Here is a 21,382-nt window from a genome sequence, read left to right as displayed (position 1 = left end):
GGCACAGAGTAGGTGCTCAGTAAATGTTGCTGGCTTGATTCAACTGGCTTTGGAGTGGTACTTCCTGGAAGCAGAGGAAAGTGACTTCCTAAAGGCCCTCAAAGCACTGAGGACTCATGTTTTCTTTGCCCATGTGAGTGCGCCTGTGTGTGTGTGTGTGTGTGTGTGTGTATGTGAGAGAGAGAGGGGGAGAGAGAAGGGGGGGAGGGGAGGTGTAAGAGTATGAGGGGGGTGGTTACATTAAGCACACAGGAGCCAAGCTCCGTTGGTCTCTCTAAGCCTTGTTCCTGAATAATCACCCAGTGAAAGCCACTCGGAGCAAGTTTTTTTTGCTTTGAGCCGAAACCGTACTCTTGGAATCTTCCATCGTGGCTTTAAAGAACCTCCTGAGATACCTTAGCTTGTTAGCCAGCCCCGAAAAAGCCATCCTTCCTGCAATCCTGACTTGCCAGTCTTTCTCAATGAAAAATTCTCTCCTTTACCTACCAAGCTGTCTCTCGTCCTCTAAGATGCCTTGCATAACAATCCAGTTTTCATTCTGGAATTTGTTAGAGGTATTTATAGGATCTGACTATACAATGAGGACTGTACTGACTCCAACTGGATGTACTTCTCCAATGTACTATTCCTCCCCACCTCCCCATCCCTAACCCTGCTACCGCCACCATCAGTCTCCTTTCCAGAATTCCAAGTCAGTAACTGGCATGACAGAACACACCCTCAGAACATTCAGAGGAGCTGATCATGGAAGCAGTGCTGATGTGTGCCAACTGTCTAGGCAAAGACTGTGTCAGGTCACATATATAGTCACTTCAAGACTATCCATCCAAGAAGCAACAGTTCTGCATCTCATGATAATAACAATAGCCATATGTTGAAAATAGCTAACATTATTGAATGCTTCCTCATCTAATTTTCACAATGGTTTAGTGCTCTATACTTTGATATTTTTATTCCTTGAGGTTTTTCCCCTTCCAGCCTCTTGATTTAAACCAGTAGGATGGCAACTCCCAGCTGACCCCCAACCACATCCTGTCTGATTTTTTTTTTTTGGAGTATAGTTGATTTACAATGTTGTGTTAGTTTCAGGTGTACAGCAAAATGAATCAGTTATACATATACACATATCTACTCTTTTTTAGATTCTTTTCCCATATAGGTCATTACAGATTATTGAGTAGAGTTCCCTGCACTATACAGTACTGTCTGACTTCGTATTTGGTTTTTAGTGGGTTTCCAGGCTCTCTTCATCAACTGCCCTGACACACTAGGTCACTTGCTCCCTCCCAGGTGAGCCGTTTTCCCATGTAGGCTCCCCTTCTAGAACTTCCCTCTTTGGAGTAGGAAGTGAGCACCCATCACCCTCTGCTGCCATCTCATGGCTAGAACAAGCCATTGCATCGGACTTAATTCCACAGCACTAGATGCTTTCAGAGCCCCTTACCTCCAACACAGGAGAATTATAACAGCTGCCAGGAAATCCCATTTAGCTAATTCTGACTGCTGTGTATACTTGCAAATGGAAAAATTATATATATATATATATATTTTTTTTTTTTTTTTGGCGGGGGGATCCTCCCGGACCGGGGCACGAACCCGTGACCCCTGCATCGGCAGGCAGACTCTCAACCACTGCGCCACCAGGGTAGCCCGAAAAACTATATATTTTTAAAATGTGTTCTAAAACAGAGTTTTCAGCATCTAGCTCACCTTCCTCCATTTAGTTCAAATTAGTGAAGTTTAGCTGTAGTTTGAAATTAGAGGTATGACTGCCAGTTGACTTATTTTGTGCATCTGCACCTGTGTTGCCATTGCTATTGGGAGCCCAGCTCGGGAACCAAGTTGACTAGCTAAGTGCAACGACAGCCAGCTGAGTCCCAAATGTCTCTGTAACCCCTGGGTAAGCACACATCTCCTTTCTTTCAGGAAAAAAAAAAATATCACCATGGATTAGAGATCTGAACAGATAAATAGCAAATTGTGTTAGACAAAGACTACATGTAAAATGTAGGGGCAACTTCGCATCATAATCTGGGACTAAACTACTTGCCAAAACATCTTTCTTCGTCTCAAATTTCTGCTGCAGTGGTAAAAAAGCAGAACCGCTTAATGAAAGTATAGCTCAGCAAGCTCCTGCAATGGTGAGGGATGGAAGGTGTTTTGAACGTTTCTCCCTCTTTGGGAAATCTTGCATTGCTACCGATTTCCTTTTTGAGCATTTTTTCTCCTCAATGGAGCACAGCTTGATTGGCAACTACAAAACAAACCAACAAAAGTCGTTCTATCTCGGGTCATTTCTGCTGGCTTTTAAAATACACTTTTATACACAACTAGACTATTTTCTGAAGAACTGACATCTGAGGCAATGAAAGTTGGGCCTATTCCAATGTGCAGCCATTTGCTGAGGGCGCAGAAGAAGATTCTTGAAGATCAGTAGACTTTTTCAAACCACCGAGAAAGGCCCTTTATCTCAGATCCTGCCATAGGCAGGAACTTGATTTTTCTTCCCAAGCCTCATCGTCTCCCCTGGGGTGGGGTGAGCCACTCATTCTCACCTTTTAGATGTTCTTTTCCTCCAAATGAACTAAAGGAAGAAGTGTTTGCAGCTGTGGATCCCCCAGCTTGAAGTCAGCTGATCCCTTTTAGGAAACACAAAGATAACTCACTGCCAATTACTTCAGAGAGCAACAGGCCCGGACTGCCTTCCAAACCCCTGAATGTGAAACATATGTCAAGGTGACCTTCCTTCCAGCCTCACCTATCGCACTTTTGTACAAACCCAACAATTTAAAATCATCTGACAATAACCAGTTAGGTGACACAACGTGGGACTGACTTGTTTTATCCTGATCTTTTTTCTTGCTGACAGCCTCCATGGCAGGCGACACGGTAGATGGTGGGAGTTAAGAAAGACTTTTCTCCTCTGACCATTGCCTGTTCCTAATGGAACCACTAAAGGTTCACTGCTACTGGCTTTTTTTTTCTCTGCCTCATAGCCTGGCTTACTTCTCAAGAGCCCACCCCCCACCCCACATCCTCTGCTCCTACCAGGGGACTTTCCCTCATTTTCCATTACCTCTGAAGAGTAGGGACTCAATCAATAACCAGGGAAGTCTGTCCCTAGCTCACTACTCTTAAAAGAGCTCTAACTACAGTGCTTGACACATAGTAGGCACTCAGATGTTAATTGTTGCTGTTGTTACTATTAAACCTCTCTGAGCCTCAATTTTCTCATCTGTAAAATGGGTGTAAATATAGTACCAACCTCCTGGGCTTAGTCAATATATAGAAAATGCTTTTAAAAGTATCCAAAACAAAGGAAGTTCTGTATACATCTAATCTGTGACTGTTATGACTACTACTAATGCCTTGAGAGCACACAGAATGTGAGGTGAAAAGAGAAACGTGTGTGTGTGTGTGTGTGTGTGTGTGTGTTGGGGGTACTTTGGGGAAAAGAGTTCTGTTTGGGTTATGCATTTGAAATGTCCACTGTGCAGTTCAACATTTAGGTCTGAAGTTTAGCAGGGAGGCAGAGAGGAAATTTTCTCACTTTAATGAATATAGTAAATGCCTGTAAAGCCCCTGGGACGTGAAATGTTACATAACATACACGATTGTTCCTCCCCTTCAGAAGCTTACCGTTGTAAGAAGGCCAAGTCAAGGGTTCTAGGTATAAATGTAACATGAGGTACGCTCTAAGTGATACCACAAGGAAGAAGCAAGGTGGTCTGGGCTCAAGAAGGAGGGATTGCCTCTGGCTTGGGCAATTAGGGAAGGCTTCCAAAAGGAAGTGATGTTCTCTGATTTAATAATTCTCTGTAGCCTTTCCTTATGACCCTAAGTGCCTGCTGATTTGTCCTGTCTCTAAATGCCCTGAGTGCCTACGTTGTGGTGCCTCATAACAAAGTCATGAGCTTTTCTTAACGCTAAATGGATCTAATTTGAATGACTAGACTTTATTCTGACTTTTCTTTTTATAAAATGGTGGTAACAGAAGATCAAAGGGGCATAGGTTTTTTTTCTTTTTTTTTTTCCATGTCCTTACTTGGCAAAATAATCTCTGGATTTGGAGGGAAGTGGCCTTCACTGGTCTGTTGAGAGCCAGTCATCTGGGAACCTGACACCTTTACCATCTGTAGCGCTTGTGCAGGAGTCTGAACACAAACTTTATCGTCCCGTTACTTCTTTCACGTGAGTTTATCTGGCCTCTCAGTGGGATCCTGCAGGCAGAATCACTGTCACTCTCTCTTGTTGGGACCCTGTCCCCTTGTGCGCCACACAGAACCGGGCACAGCACGTGTACAGAGCTACTTGTTAAAATGCCTGAACTGAATCACGTGGACCTTGCATCCCCTTGGCTATGAGCAAGTCAGATTCTGTTCTGCCTTGGGTTCAGCATGGGAATCAGGCACTAAAGTCAGGTGATTATTTAGACAGCTGGCAGGTAGGTCCCTTATAGCTAGATAACTGGCTGATATGAGGTTCTCACTTTAAACTGTTAAGGGTGGTTAGTAGTTTTATATATTACCACTTCCTACAAACGTGAATATAACTTCAAGGCCTTAACCCAAAGCAACAAATGATGTGGGCGTTTCAATCACTGTGGCAAGGCCAATGGGGAAGATACTGGAAAATTCAGCTTTCTGCAGGCCTCAGCTCATACCATCCAGAGATTGATAGAGTACAGTGTTTAAGAGCTTAGTCTATGGTCAGCCAAGCTAGGGCTCCCGTCCTGGCTCCACTACTTACCAAGAATGTGAGCTTGGGATCAGTCTCATTGTCTATAAAATGGGTATGATACTGATATCTGCCTTTAGGGTTGCTGTGAGATGATCTGTGTGAAAATCTGGTACAGTGTCTGGCACACTATAAGAGCTCATTGTATGGTAGTTAATCTGACTATGTTAAGAATAGCTCCTAGTTGCAACTCCTAAGGGACTTGACTTACCTATCAGACTTCACCCCCTACATACACTGAGGGCAAAACTTCCCAAATTGTTCTACAGGTTCAAGGCAATTTCTATTAAAAACCCAGGTTCCTTTTTTGCATAAATTGACAAGAAGATCATAAAATTCACATGAAATGCAGTGGAGGCAGAATAGCCAAAACAATTTTGAAAAAGAGCGAAGAATTTAGAAGATTCGTGCTTCTCAATTTCAAAAGTTACTACAGAGCTACTGTAATCAGGACAGTGGGGTACTGGCATAATGATACACTTATTGATAAATGGAATATAATTAAGAATCCAAAAATAAACCCTTATATTTATGGTTAGGTGATTTTCAACCAGGGTACCGAAACGATTTAATGGGGAAATAGTAGTCTTTTCAAAAAATGGTGCTGGGACTGATCTTGGGTGGCCTCGGCCTGCACTGGCTTGAAGCAGGATTTCGATTCCCCAGCCAGAGATTGAAGTCAGGCCTCAGCAGTGAGAACACTGAATCCAATCATTAGACCATCAGGGACAGTAGCCAGTGACAAGACCCTGGCCTGTCAGCTTTGCAGAAATGAATTTCCACAAAGAGACGGAAAGTGGTGAAACAAGTGTTTATTAGGAGGAAAAAGAGTACGTGTGAATAGACTCACACGGGCAGGCTCAGAGACAGAGTTACACACCGCATGGTAGTTTGAATCACTTATATGGGGCATTTCTTCCGGGTTTCCTGTAGTCAATCACCTCGCTTTGCCTGGCTCTGAGTCTGTATTTGGTTTATCTCACGGTTCTCCCCTGTGTGCGAGCACACCTCTTAACCAAGATGGATTCTAGCGAAGAGGCCTATGGGTAGGTTGACATCACTTACTATGGGGTGGTGCCTCCTCCCTTTTTGACCCCCCAAGGAGCCTTTCTGCACACGTGTAGTTGGGAACGTCTCCTTGACCTCGAGAATGAGAAATATGTGGTCTCTTTATCTGTTATCTGGGAAGGGCTTAGCTACTCCTTGCTCCTGCTATTATCTTTGTCTTGGAGAATCTGTCCACAGGGGACGGACTCTACCTGCTCAGCCTGGGGCCCATCTATCTCCTGCCTCAGGACAAGTGAATATCCACAGGCAAATAAATGAAGTTGGACCCCTTCCTCATACAATATGCAAAACTTAATTTAAAATGGGTCAAAGACCTAAGTATAAGAGGTAAAGCTGTCAAACTCAGAGACAAACTCATAGGTGTAAACCTTTGTGACCTTGGATTGAGTGATGGTTTCTTATATATGGCTGCAACAGCACAAGCAACAAAAGAAAACATAAAATGGACTTCATCAAAACTAAAAACTATTGCTCTAGGCTCTGTACAGTTTGGCCTTTATAGTGCAATCAAGCATACAACACATAGGCACTGCTGTTTTTCCTGCAGTCCCTCTTTGTGAGGCATTCTCGAAATCAACTAGAGATTGATTAAAAAAACTCAAATTGGAACTTCAGTATGCAAGCAGGAATTAGGATTGTGCTTTCAAAGCTCACAGATAGGGCTTCCCTGGTGGCGCAGTGGTTGAGAGTCCGTCTGCCGATGCAGGGGACACGGGTTCGTTCCCTGGTCCAGGAAGATCCCACATGCCGCAGAGTGGCTAGGCCTGTGAGCCATGGCCACTGAGCCTGCGCATCCGGAGCCTGTGCTCCGCAATGGGAGAGGCCACAACAGGGAGAGGCCCGCGTACCGCAAAAAAAAAAAAAAAAAAAGGCTCACAGATGTGTTTGGATTAGATACTACGTGGTGGCTTAAGACAAGTTTGTTTTATAATATTCTAATTGCAGTTTGTTCTGCCAGAGTCTATACCACCCTATACTACTCTTGTCAGATATAAAAATAGAAAATAAAAACCTGTTCAACTTTAAAATTATTATGTTCAGCCAAATCGAAAATCAGAGCAGAGGCATTGAAAATAAAGGTTGGATGGTCATATCCACTATTAAAAGAAGTTTCACATCTGCATTTTTGCTTTAGGGGAGAGTGATTTCTTGGGTCAGAGTTATTGGGGATACACAAGGAGAAGAAGTCCTAGGAGACCATAAAGACCATGGCAAAGTGGTCCAAATATCTGGTTCTGGCAGCAGCTGGGGGACAATACTGTAGAACAGCAAACTACAAATTGCTGCCTGTTTTGTGAATAAAGTTTTATTGGCACACAACTACGCCCATTCATTTACATATTATGTATCGCTGAGTTTGTGCTGAAACAGCTGAGTTGAGTCTTTGCAAAAGGGACGATATGGTCTGCAAAGTCCCAAATATTTACTATCTGGCCCTTTACAGAAAAAGTTTGCTGACCCCTGCTGTGTACCACCAGTACTACAGTCTGGATATCTCCATTTAGATGTCCCACAGACAAATCTAACTCAGCAGGTATAAAAATGCATGCATCTCCATAAACTTGTTCCAGCTTCAGTGTTCCCACTCGCGATTAATGGCACTACTGTCCACCAATTCACCCAAAAGAGAAGCCTCCCTCCCTTTTACCCTCTCACCCTATATATTACTTCACTTCCCACCCATCACCACATCCTGCCAATTCTACCTCCTCACTATATTTTGAATCTGAGCACATCCCTCCATTTCCACTGCCATTACCTTAGTCTGAGTCACGATCATTTTGTACAACATTGACAACAGCTTTCTAACTGGTTTTCCTGCCCCTAGTTTGGCCCACCCTCTGCCCCCAATCCATTTTCTACTCAATAACCATAAGGATCTTTCTAATGTCTAAATCTGATTCTGGCACATGCATAATGATATATGCAGCTAAGATTTAATGATCCCTTACTATGTGCTAGACATAGTTCTAAGTGCTTCATGTATAGTAACTGATCTTAATCCTTACATGGATCCTATATGGTAGATGCTGTTATTAACTCCATTCTTTAGATGAAGACTTTGAAGAACAGAATCAGTACAATCTAGCTCAAGTGTCTGTAGTCTTAACTACTCTACTATACTGCTCTACACACACACACACACACACACATACACAAACCTATCATTCGTGGCTTCTCACTGCTCTTAAAATGAGTCATACTATTTATTTATTTATTTATTTTGCGGTACGCGGGCCTCTCACTGTTGTGGCCTCTCCCATCGCGGAGCACAGGCTCCGGACGCGCAGGCCCAGCGGCCATGGGTCACGGGCCCAGCCGCTCCGCGGCATGTGGGATCCTCCCGGACCGGGGCACGAACCCGTGTCCCCTGCATCGGCAGGCGGACTCTCAATCACTGCACCACCAGGGAAGGCCGAGTCATACTATTTATAATGGCCAAAGACTATCATTTTTTTTTGAGTTGTGTAGCCCTTTATTAGCGACTAAAATAGAAGGTATCTGTTGTACAACACAGGTAGTAACTGACTATAACTGGAGATTTTTCTATTCTAATACAGATCATTTATAAATGCAATTTCTTTATTAAAAAGCTTCCACCCTTTTTGTTTGTTTGTGTACAATTTGCAAAACTATTCTGAAAGCGGAGTATATGTGCACAAGTCTGCAAAGAGTGCAAATTCAGGATATGGTAAATGCTTTACAAGTTACTTTCCAAAAACTGACTGCCACAACTGTGCCAAAGACTATCATTTTGATCTTCTGTAACCCCTGCCTACCTCTCCAGCCTCATCTCTTGCCATCCACAGCCTTGCAGTTCAAGCAGCAGTCTCCCCAGCCGGCTCTACTTCCCCATACCAGTCATTCTCTTTTTCACCTCCATGCCTTTAGTCATGTTAGCCCCGCTACTTTGGCTGTTTACTCTCTTCCCGTCTCCTTCACTATACCTAGCCAGCTTCTACACATCCTTTAATGCTCCACTCAGGTCTTACCTGCTCCAGGAAGCCTTTGCAGAGCAGTCCAAATTTGCCCTTCCTCTGTGCTCCCATGATGCCTTGTTTTCCTATCCATTTCCATGCCCTTACTAGACTGTTTCATAACTGTCGTTTGATATATGTATCTCCCTCACTAGACTGTGTGCCTCCAGTGCTTCTCCCATTGCATCCAAATATTTTGCTTTACCCTTCTACTTTTCTATACTTTTTTTTCTAGGACCTTTTCATCCCAGCCTTTGGCATAAGCTATAATGCCAAGAAGAGTAGAAAGGGACTGTATAGGATTTTGTCTTTTTGTGTGTAAATGTGTGAAAAGGAGACGTGAGGACATAAGGGGGATCGTGAACATCTTTGGAGAAAATGAGATCACGTGATAAAAAGACTTTAGAGGTTTCTTTTGCTGTCATCTAGTAATAGTAAACCGCTCTAGGGTAGGCTAGTCCCTAAAATGGATAATGGCTCAAACACAATAGAATTATCTCAGTCATGTAACTGTCCAAGACAGATATTCTTGGTCAACAAGATAGTTCTTCTCCACATGGTCACTGAAGGACACGGGCTGACAGAAGCCCCTAGGCCACCCTGAGTTACCACACCCCACTCAGCAAGAAGGGGGAGAGAACATGGAGGAGCACACATGGGGGACATATATAGTCCAGACCTAGAGGTGCCACTCATCATTTCTCCTCACATTCCATTATTGAGAACTTGGTCATGTGGCCACACCTCACTGCAAGGGAGCCTGGGAGATGTAGTCCAGCCTGTGCTCAAGGAAGAGAAGAATGGTTTTGGTGGGAAGCTAGTGACCTTCACAGATATACTGACAGTAAAATTGGGCTCGTTTACCTTGGGTGTTTGTTAGGTAAATGACGGAAGAATTTTATTTCCTTTGTACTAGTAAGCTGTACGGTGCAGTGCTGTTTAATCTTTCCCATGGGAAGCTGGCGTAATTAGATAGAGGCAATATTGAAAATCATTGCTGACAGTTGAGCTCCCTCTTGAGTTGCTTACCAGGAAGTAGCAGCCAGAGGGTGACTTGCAATGCTGATGATTTCTTAACTATTAATCACTGACACTCTGTAGATTGCCTTTAAGTAAAATCCCAGCTGAGTTAGATACTGTCTTATAATATTGGCTCCCAAATAGCTTTGCCTCCTTTGCATGTCTAGACTAGAGAATGCGTTAAATAAATGGCAAAGTAGCAACCTGATTCTTTGCTAGCCAACCAAGAGGTGCTCAGAACCGAAAGGGAAAAAAGAAAACATCAAAAAGGGAACTCATTTCCATTCCAAACCACAGCCACAGGCATGAGCTTATTTTGCTGCCAGTTTGTGTCTGCCCAAAGTACACACTTGTTGATGACCTCATGTCAGTTAGGGGAATGAGTAAAAGTGAATCCATTTGAAATGAAACATTCCCATGATTCTCTGCTAAGAGGCATGTACATTCCCAGGAGAACTTTGTAAAACAGCTGTCCAGGCTCTACTCCCCAGGGAGGCTCATTTAGTCAGCCTGTGGTGTGACTTCGGAATTGGGATTTTTTTTTCATGTTGCCTGGATGATTCTGACGCAGAGCCAGGTTCGGGGAAGCATCTCTCTAACACAATGGGAGGGGGAATAGGGGGCCATGCCAAGGCACAAACCAGAGTGATTGATTTTGTTTAATGTATGAAACAAATAATCAACCCTAAGGAAGATCTAGTCTCCTAGCTTGACATGTAGAGCCGTCTCTGAGGTTAGACCCATGCATGGGAGCCTGGAGATCAGGCCTCCTCTGGGGATTGGCCGTGCAGCTGGCTGTAAACTAGGAGAGCTATTATGAATGTAGACTTCCACCTGGACATCCCAGATGCCTGACTCGTTCTCTTCTTTTCCCAGTTTGTGGCCCAGCCCAACTGCCAACAGTTGCTTGCCACTCTGTGGTACGATGGCTTCCCTGGATGGCGGCGGAAACACTGGGTAGTCAAGCTTCTGACGTGCATGACCATTGGGTTCCTGTTTCCCATGCTGTCTATTGCTTATCTGATCTCACCCAGGAGCAACCTTGGGCTGTTCATCAAGAAACCCTTTATCAAGTTTATCTGCCACACAGCGTCATATCTGACCTTCCTCTTCATGCTTCTCCTGGCTTCTCAGCACATCATCAGGACGGACCTCCATGTGCAGGGGCCTCCTCCGACTGTAGTGGAATGGATGATATTGCCTTGGGTTCTCGGTGAGTCAGGGAGACCAGGAGCTATGGCCAGACTGCCTGCTGGTCCTGTCTAAAGAAACTGCTGGAATAGGCAGTTGGACTGGCCCTGAGCTAGGGCACCTTCCCTCTGTGCAGTGGGGTAGTCCCTTGCTGGGAGTGTCAGAAATGTGGTTCTTTCTTCCCCAGCCCCTGGCCACTCAGCACCGCAGGGTTCACTGTGAGATTGACAGTGTACCCAAGGCTTGTTTCAGCTAACCTAACATCATCAAGGACAAGGAAGTTGTCTGTCAGTTGATTTAGAGGGAAAGCCAAGTGTTAAGTCAGGACAGGCTCAGGTAAGCTAGGCAGGGCAAGTGCTGATCAGTCTATTCAATGCCTTCTTTCCCATAACTGGGGTTGGGGGGGGGAGGGGTGGCACTTGGATCTGCTGCTTTCTTGTTGTGACTCTACTCCACACAATCCCAGTACTTATGCAGGGTCCACATCCTATTTGGATACTGATTTCACAACCAGGAGGGAAACCTTGGGAAATTCACACAATTCATGGTTAAAGCAGCCTTACCAGAAGCCCCCAGGCATAATTCCATTGCATTGGACCGTCCAATGCATTGCCATCCTCCAAGTCCTTGCTGCTCGAACTGTGGTCCCCAAACCAGCAACGTCAGCATTATCTGGGAACCTGTGAGACATGCAGAATCTCAAGTCTCACCCTGGGTCCGTGGAATCGGAATCTGCATGACCCCCGGTCGATTCACACATATTTTAAAGTCTGAGACTCACTGCTTTAGACCACAGCCACACCTTTTACTGCCTTCCACATTCCAAGGCTAAAGGAACATCTATGCCATCAGGCAGAATTCCATGAAACCCACACACAACGAGAGGAGAGAGGAGAAGAGAGGATTCTAAATTATTCCGGGCCCCATAGCCTAGCTTCAGTCCCAACATCCAGTACTTTGGACCATGGCCAGCTTTTGCTCACCTCAAAACTCATTGAGAAGTTTTCCCTCTAGCACACAGTGGAAACTAAGGACTAGGGGATAATATTGACCTAAATAATTCATTGATGCAATTACCCCTACTCTAAAATGGGAAGAGGGTAGAATCAGACGCGCTGAATTGCAACAACATTCCAGTAACTGTGGTAACAATGTAAAAGTGAGTAGTATCCAGAAAATTATAACATATAGGCATCTTTAGGTAAAGCCTATCCTAGGCAAGTTCAAGACAGGGAGGTGAGGTAGTAAAGAAAGAAGAAAGTTATTACTATCTCTAGGGGCTCCACTGACCCCCAATTCATTCATCGATATCTCCTCTTTCTTCATTTGGGGGAATCCTGCTATGATGTCTAGTCTGACGCTGTGAAGAAATAAACCTTTTGCCTCCATTCTTCAGGTTTCATTTGGGGGGAGATTAAGGAAATGTGGGATGGTGGATTTACTGAATACATCCATGATTGGTGGAACCTGATGGATTTTGCAATGAACTCACTCTACCTGGCAACTATTTCCTTGAAGATCGTGGCCTATGTCAAGGTAACTTGGAATGTTCGCCATTTTCCTTAAACAATGATTTTGGTTACATTAAGCTTTAGCTGTGGGAGCATAAAAAGTTTAGGAGGAAAGTGCTGATGACAGTTCAGTCCATGTGGAAAAGTACCATAAAACAGACATTCTTTCAGTGGTTTGTTCGCAGCGTCCACCTAACCAAAGAAAGTGGAGAATGGAGCAATTTACAAATGAATTCTTAGCTTCTTCAACTCTGACAGTCACCCATCTCAATTAGCGTTTACATCCTCTCTACAATGTCCTCGCCAAGAAGATGGCCCACTGAGGCTTGCACAGGGCAGAGACCAGGAAATTCACTGAATTTCCAGAAGCCTCTCTCAATACTTGTCACTTCATTAAAAAGTGCTACTTTGTATTTTTCTAATATTATTCTCCCTGTGACACATCCATTAGTAATCCTTCCTCCCTGTAGGGTCAAACAGAACGAGGCTGTTCCTTCTCCATAAAGTGCTTCCAATATGATGTCATCTCTCCCTAAACCGCCGAGTTGTCTCTTCTCAGAGCTAAATATTCACACTTCCCTCAAGTGTTCTTCATGGGATAGGGAGCAGAACCATAGAATCACATAACTTCCACCACCAGGATGATCATTCAAGTTGTTATGAATCCTGCCTTTCGAGTATCACCCAATTTATGTCTCTCTACGAATCTAGATCACACACAGACACACACACACACACACACACACACACACACACACCATCTTGATGTTGTCCCTGCACAATGTACAGCCTGAATTCTCCTGAAAAATAGCTTCATGTCCAACACCTCATGCTGGGTAGTCCCAGGCTCTGAGTTCGAGTTTGGTGCTCATTAGATAATGGAATGGCTGTGCTCCCTATACCCTGAATTGAACTGCTCCAGCGTGAGAAAGGCTGACAGTTCCATCTCCAAGATTGTCTAGTCAGTCATGCTTTCTGGCACTAAATCCCACATGAAGGAGTTTTAGAATGGGAATATGGCTGTCCCCCAAATCGCCAACTTAGTTTATTTTTATATCCCTAATATGCATATTGCATAAATTTTAAGACCTTTGGAGTTAGTTACATGGAGCGTGAATATTGAATGCAGTCCTGAAACATTTTTGAAAGCCTAAGAGTATGCTTTCACTTGTGGTGATCGTTTAACACATACTTACAACTTCGTTACAAGAAAAAGCTGGTAAGGAAAATGTTTGAATCTCTGGTTAATGTGCCTGGATGAAATCCATGTCATTCTGGCACTCTGCTGACTAAGTAACACTGTTTGCCTAAAAAAAAAAAAAAAAAAAAAATTCTTCCTTTGGCAGTGGTATTTATATCCTGAAGGGACAATAAATTATCAATCTAGAAATTGGTGGGTTCTGCTTAAACAGGAAAGTTTAGAATAAATGATCAAAAGGATTAACCCTTGGGGATGTGAAAATGTGTCAACAGATGCCCAACATTAGTTATTCACATAACCTGTCCAATTTCACTGGCAAGCCTTCCAAGGACCAGATACTTCCCCACCATAGACTGTAAGGATAAATCAGCTCTGCTAAGAGCTGATTGAGTAAATGCCCCTCAGCTGACATTTAACCCAAAAAAAAGACATTTGCCAAGAAGTTGGAGTCCTTCTCAAGAAAGGAGAATTTACAAAGCAAGACATTCCACATGCAGACTGGATTTGCATTGAGAAATTATCAATGGGCGGTCTGGTCCACTCTTGCACAGAGGCACACTAGTCTGAAATGAACTTCTCCAAATAGGCTGAGCCAACCTCTATGAGGTAAAGACACAGGGCTGGTCCCCAGGCCCTTTGAAAAACTTCAGATCACCATTGTACTGAGGCAGTACAGAAGCACCATGGCATAAACTGGCCTTAAGAAGATCCTTCATTAGAGTGAAAAACTAGTCAACAGGATATATACACTCCACCTCACATTATTTTGCTTTTGAGTTCACCCCCCTTTGAAAAGTGTAGAGGCCAATTTTCAAGCTGCATTCCATCACAAAGAACATAAGAAAAATCACCTGCCTCCCAATATCACTAACTCAAGAGTCAGGAAACGTAACTGTAATCCCTGCTCTGATATTTATGAGCTAGATTAGCTGGATTACCACAGGCCATCCTTCTACCTCTCTGAGCCTCAGACACTGCCTCTGAAAAATAAAACTGGACTAGATCAATGGATTTCAAGCTTTTAATTGTTTTCCATGGAACCACATCTTGAAATTAAAACTTATGCAGAACTTCAATATATTAAGGAGCTCAAAGGAATGAATTTGAATCGAGGAATGAATCTTCCAGGCCTCGTCTCTGGTTTCCACAGTAGCCACCAGGTGCTTCCACTGAACCCTCAGGCTTGAAGGAACGCAATTTGAAAACCATTTGCGTTTGATCAGGGGTCAGCAAACTATGATCTGCAGGCCAAATTGGGGCCACTGCCACATCTGTTTATGTATTGCCTGTTAGTTCTAGAAGGAAAGAGTTGAGTAGTTGCCGCAGGGACCATAGAGTCCACAAAGCCAAAAATATGTACTATCTGGCCCTTGTCAGAACAAGTCTGCTGACCTCTACGTAGGCTAAACGAGCTCCAAGTTTATTCCCTGCTATCATATTCTATAATATCTTTCTCCAAAAATATACATGCAAAGCATAGATTTGCCACGAGAATCACCTTTCACACTTTTGACTGTCCTGCAAATCCAAACTCACCAGCCCATGGGCAGAAGACTTCCCTGTGGTTACAGGTGTGCCTGTGGAGAGAGAAAACCCTAAATTATGAGCTATGCATGTTCCAGTTGAGAGTACCTAGTTTTAAAATATAGGTCTGTTTTGTTATCAGCAAAGAATCTGCATCTTTCACATAGACCACCAAACCTGTAAAGGCCTATCTAACATATGTGCTGTGATATCAACTATCATATATGTAATATTTAATGGAAATAGTGCTAGACTGAGTGTGCAGAGACCTGAGTTCTGGTCCTGGCTCTGCCACCAACTTGCTGTGTGACCTTAAGCAACTCACTCTGCCTCTCTGGATTTCAGCTCCTCCACTTGTAAAACAGGCATAACAATGTCCACCCCTCACAACGATGCAGCAAATGTTTTCTTTAGAAAGAAAAACAGAGAGATACAAGATTTGGCCAAGAGCGTGTAAGACCAATTGGCCACCCCAAGTCTATTTGAAACAGAAGCAAGTTTTCCCCAAACTCCTCTGACAGTGAAGAATATTGGATACACACAATGATTTTAACAACACCAGTTTCCTCAGTTGTTGGAAGCAAAGCACATTTTAGAAATGCTAACAATATAATTTGGCCCTCGATGCAACATTTTCTCAGGAAAGTTGTTTACATTTAGTCCTGAGAAATTGTGATATTTAGATGAGTGCTCAAGGCAATATGCTTCAGATTGAATTCCAGGCAAAATCTACTTCTGTCTTGGGGAAGGTAAAAAGCAATTTCTTATATTTCCATAACACCTCCCCTTATGGAGTACACAGACGTTCACACATGGATACATAATCACAGACATGTGCAGTGGGTAGGAGTAGATATTATCCTCATTCTCTGGTGAAATTGAGAGAGAGAGAGAGAGAGAGAGAGAGAGAGAGAGAGAGAGAGAGAGAGAGAGAGAGGCAGTTTTAAGGGAAAAAGCCCAAATTGGAGCTCAGGTCTCACGTCGAAGCCATCTTTCTACAAGACGACCTCTAATGTTCCAGGAGCTAAAAGCTCAGGCAAGACTGAAAAATGGGCAGCCAACCCCAGAAACCCTGGCTCTTCCCCTTCTTCAACCCCCTGGTTCTTCATTTGTGCTAGAGGGATATTGCAACTTGTAAGACTGTCAAAGGAACAATAAAATACATCCATACACCACTGTGCGGGCAGTACTAAATTTACTACCTGGAAGGTTGACGTGCCATTTGTAATAGTATGGAAGAAAAGAGTATTGGCAGAAAACTCTGAGTAATGACCCTCTAAGGATGCTCTGTCAGCCCCAAACTGCAGTCAGCAGGGAAGTCAAGATGAACACTGCACGCTGAGGAGACTGAACCTGTCGCTTGACCTCCAGTAACTACAAGTCGTCTGCAGTGCTCAGAACAAAATGGGGGATTGGGTAGGAAAGTTGATTTGAAATCTCATTAGGAAGCAGAGTAATTTGGGCATACCTGTGGCTCTGTTCCAGGGACACTTCTCAACAATCTGGTCAACTCACACTTCAAAAACGTCTGTTGATAAACTACAGGTGGTTACTCCAGATAATTGCTCTGAAATTCATTTTTCTACATCTATGTGCTGGGTATATATTTCGATGAGAGTGGGAGGAAGAGCGTTATTAGCATCATGTATTGATTGGGTGGGAGAAAAAGACAAATAGTGCCAGTCACGGGGGGAGCTGTTGTATAAATGAATGCTTGATGCTTACTTTCGTGCCTTTATTTGGGTGCAGAAGGGAGGAAAGAGGGGAAAGTTTTCTAAATGCTCGCTGTACCTCTCATCTTGTGCACTTGTTGTTTCTTCCAGTATAATGGTTCTCGTCCAAGGGAAGAATGGGAAATGTGGCACCCGACTCTGATTGCAGAAGCTCTCTTTGCGATATCCAACATTTTAAGTTCGTTGCGTCTCATATCCCTCTTCACAGCCAACTCCCACCTAGGGCCTCTGCAGATCTCTTTGGGGCGCATGTTGCTTGATATCCTCAAATTCCTCTTTATCTACTGCCTGGTACTGCTGGCTTTTGCCAATGGATTGAACCAGCTTTACTTTTATTATGAGACCAGAGCAATCGATGAGCCCAACAACTGCAAGGGGATCCGATGCGAGAAACAGAACAATGCCTTCTCCACGTAAGACCTCCCCCTTTCCTCTTCTGCCTTTTGTCTGCTTTCTCCTTCTTTGCCCTATTTTCCGTCCACAGCTTCATCACTGCCCCTTGACAGTGCATGCAGAGCTCACTTATGGATCAACCCGAAGGTTCTGAAGTGGAGGAAGGTTCTTCCCTCCCTACAGGGGACTAGGACAGGAAGTCAGAGTTAGGTGAGGGAGGAAAGAGACAAACACACAGGGGCTCCCAGGAACTCATCTAAAGGGTTAGTTCTGAACTATTTTGGTCATATCCCATATTTTTTTTTTTTTAAAGTTTGGTTAGTATCTACCAACTTTTTTTTTTTTTAATTTTTATTTTATTTATTTATTTATGGCTGTGTTGGGTCTTCGTTTCTGTGCGAGGGCTTTCTCTAGTTGTGGCAAGCGGGGGCCACTCTTCATCGCGGTGCGCGGGCCTCTCACTATCGCGGCCTCTCTTGTTGCGGAGCACAGGCTCCGGACGCGCAGGCTCAGTAATTGTGGCTCACGGGCCCAGCTGCCCCGCGGCATGTGGGATCTTCCCAGACCAGGGCTCGAACCCGTGTCCCCTGCATTGGCTGGCAGATTCTCAACCACTGCGCCACCAGGGAAGCCCACATCCCATATTTTTAAAGGAATTCATGGGAAGGGGTAAATAATTCCTCGCTCAAAAAAGCATCACTAACCAAGGAAATGAAACGGCAAGGCTATACCTCTCGACAAGTGATTGCCAAAGCTAATGTAACTGTTCTGAATCAAGAACAAAGAAAAAGGGAGAGTGCAAAATTATCTGAATGCACCTTGTGATATTGTGATTAATAATAAGAAATATGGGGCTTCCCTGGTGGCGCAGTGGTTGAGAGTCCGCCTGCGGATGCAGGGCACACGGGTTCGTGCCCCGGTCCGGGAAGATCCCACGTGCCGCGGAGCGGCTGGGCCCGTGAGCCATGGCCGCTGAGCCTGCGCGTCTGGAGCCTGCGCGTCCGGAGCCCGTGCTCCGCAGCGGGAGAGGCCACAACAGTGAGAGGCCCGCGTACCGCAAAATAATAATAATAATAATAAGAAGAAGAAATATGTATTTGCTCTTTGTCCCCATTTCTGGCACAGAGCTCCTAAAAGCGTTGGAATTTCCTAAGTGATGAGAACAACGGAGGTGTCTGGCTGTGTTAACAAAGTGACTTTTGGACCTCACCTAAGGATGGGGCCCGGTTACCCCCATGTGATTAGAGGGTTGAAACTTTCAGTCTCACCCCTCCACCTTCAAGGGAGGGGAGAGGGACTGGAAATTGAGTTCAATCACCAATGGCCAATGATTTAATCAACCGTGACTATGTAATGAACCCTCCATAAAAACCCAAAAGGACAGGGTTCGGAGAGCTTCCAGGTTGGTGGGCACATGGAGATTTGGGGAGAGTGGGTGATCAGAGAGGGCAGGGAAGCTCTGCAGCCCTGCACATACCTTGCCGTATGCATGTTCTATCTGGCTGTTCCTGAGTTGTATCCTTTTATAATAAACCAATAATCTAGTCATTTATAAACGTTTCTCTGAGTTTTGTGAGGTACTCAAAGCCAAGGAGAGGGCTGTGGGAAGCTCCGATCTATAGCCAGTTGGTCAGAAGCACAGGGGACAACCTGGACTTGTAATTAGCATCTGGGAATGGGGGAAAGGAGAGCAGTCCTGTGGGACGGAGCTCTTAATCCATGGAATCTGACGCTATCTCCCAGGAGTGTCAGAATTGAGTTGACTTGTAGGACACCCAACTGGTGTCAGAGAATTGGTGATATGGGGGGAAAATATCTCCCCATACCCACAGGTTGGAATTGAGTTAAGACCGCTTAGGTGGTGTCAGAGCAATGGTATTTGCTAGAACAGCCCTGGCTCACGGAAACATGTGGTTTGGGAAGAGAAAAATAAACAAAAGGGCACAGGGGAATGACGAATCTTTGATTCCTAGATGCAGAAGAGACAGGCTAAAAGTAAGATGAGAGTCAGCTCAACTTCTGGGGTTAAATTAAGGTTTCAGGTGGGCCCAAAGGCACCAAGCAGTGACTGGAAATGTCTCCTTTTCCCACTTGGGACACAGGAGACAGCTCATGACTCTCTGTCCATGAGTCCACTGCCTCTGGACCTATGGAACCCCTGTGCCTTTTCTTTGTAAACCCAACACCTACTTCTCTAGGCCCTTTAAGCTTCCAGAATGGCTTTTATTTTCTCACAAATCACTGTTAGGGGAAGCAGACAAGAGAAAGAAAATAAGCACATGTCAGGAAACGTGTTAGGTTCCAGGAGCAGTCCTGAGCTTACCGCGGACTCAGTGTCCTACACCTTGTCCATCTCCAGCCCCTGTTCTGGAGAGTACCAGTCATCTGGTAACCACAGCAATTACCCCAAGGTCGTGAGAGATTCTTAGTCATTAAATTGAGATACAATTTTCCCCCTTAACTCTATAAACTAGGGCAGATCAATGGACTCAGACATTCTCGAAATGTGTTAAATAACAAAGGCCAGGGGAAAAAAAAAGGGTTTCTGCCTGACCCCAAGTTGCACCGATAGAGAGGGGAAAAAGCAATGCAATGTAGCCTACCCTTATTATTTGCCTCTAGCAGCATTTCCTAAAATGGATGACAAATAACCACAGTTCACAGGGATATGAATAGACATGAAAACAAGATCTCTGATCAAGTGAGTTTTGGAAATGCTGGGACAAATTTAAGAAGGTTTCTCCACTGCAGGGCTTCTCAGAGACTTTCCATTGTGAATCTACAGTAAAGGGAGAGGTTTTCCCAAATGTATTGACCAAGATGCTATTCCCGTGAATAAAGTTTGGAAAATGTTGACTTGCCCCGTTGCCCATTTTATAGCACCCACCCCCTCCACTAGGCCACATTCCCTCCCTCTCCTCCCAGAACTCAGGGCAAAATCTTGGATGGGGAAACCAGACTTATGTGAAAGGGGAAAAGAGGCCAAAAAGGGATGACAAAGAGATAGTGCCATTTTGGTGAAGCCAACCAGGAGTGGACAAAGGCAACTGGTCACCTCGCTGGTGCCTCTTGACTAGGAACTGCTTCCTCTCCTGCGTTAGTCTAGAGACAGAACTCACATCAACCTACTTTCAATACAAAGAGCAATTTTGTAGTGGCTTGAGCACCAGAAGACTGTATCTGTTCCCATCAAAGCATTCGACAGAATTGCACACCTGAATGCAAGGTGCCTTCCGGGAGGCCAGGTCCCTGCCAATTACCCTCTCACGTGAACTCTGCTGAGGAAGTTTATGAAATGCCTCCTTGTAAGTCTGTAGTGATTATTAATACCCCTGTTGCCAACTGACATTTGCTCTCATCACTTGCCCAGCAGGGACAATTGACAAGAATGGGCACCTGTCGTACATGAAGTTACATCTTGGGGTGTCAGGTATAAAGAAGCATGGTCATGCTGGGGGCAAATCAGCAGTAATGTTACCTTAACTTCCCTTCTAGGTGTTGATTTCTTTTTTCCTCCACAGAGGTCTGACTCAGATTTATGTTTTCCTTTAAATGCCTCAACTCAGGCATTTATAATACCTGCTAAAATACATGCTACTTAGAGCGTCAGAAAGACTCTGTTTTTAGAGAAGGGGAAAAGGGAGCTTGTTAACAGATCTGACGTAAACTATGGCATCTGCTTGCTGTCACCCTTTTCCTTCTGATTCTCCAGAGATGTCATTGCTATTCTTCAGCTTAAAAAAGAAACATTTTCCTGGGCACACAATTCAGGGGGACCTTGTTGTCCTTGCTGACAACCACATGACAGTACTGTTGGTGGTTTGAGTTCAGTATTCAATCCTGGCAGTACCTGGCCTTCATCCACTGTTGAGAGCACTTGGGAAGGCATCCTTCTGCGGGCACGGGGCTTGGGAAGAAACAGGGCAGAAGTGGCAAAAAGCTAACTTGGTGGTCCTGCTTCTCCTTCTGAAGTCCTGACCCTCAACTCCAGATGCCTCCTGAACACACCTGGCTGTGCCGCAGGCC

The 21,382-nt window shown here is 44.4% G+C and overlaps 1 protein-coding gene across 1 annotated transcript in view; it reads left to right on the top strand.

Moving 5' to 3' along the window:
* Positions 1-21,382, top strand: part of TRPC5 (transient receptor potential cation channel subfamily C member 5) — a 158,604-nt gene that overhangs the window by 92,953 nt on the left and 44,269 nt on the right. The window contains exons 3-5 of the mRNA XM_007115180.1: positions 10,680-11,016; positions 12,391-12,530; positions 17,054-17,376. Coding sequence (XP_007115242.1) covers positions 10,680-11,016; positions 12,391-12,530; positions 17,054-17,376 — 800 coding nt within the window. The remainder of the gene's footprint in view (positions 1-10,679; positions 11,017-12,390; positions 12,531-17,053; positions 17,377-21,382) is intronic.

This window comes from Physeter macrocephalus, chromosome 21 (genome assembly GCF_002837175.3).
Source record: "Physeter macrocephalus isolate SW-GA chromosome 21, ASM283717v5, whole genome shotgun sequence".
Taxonomy (NCBI): Eukaryota; Metazoa; Chordata; class Mammalia; order Artiodactyla; family Physeteridae; genus Physeter; species Physeter macrocephalus.
This window is presented reverse-complemented; position numbering and strand designations above follow the sequence as displayed.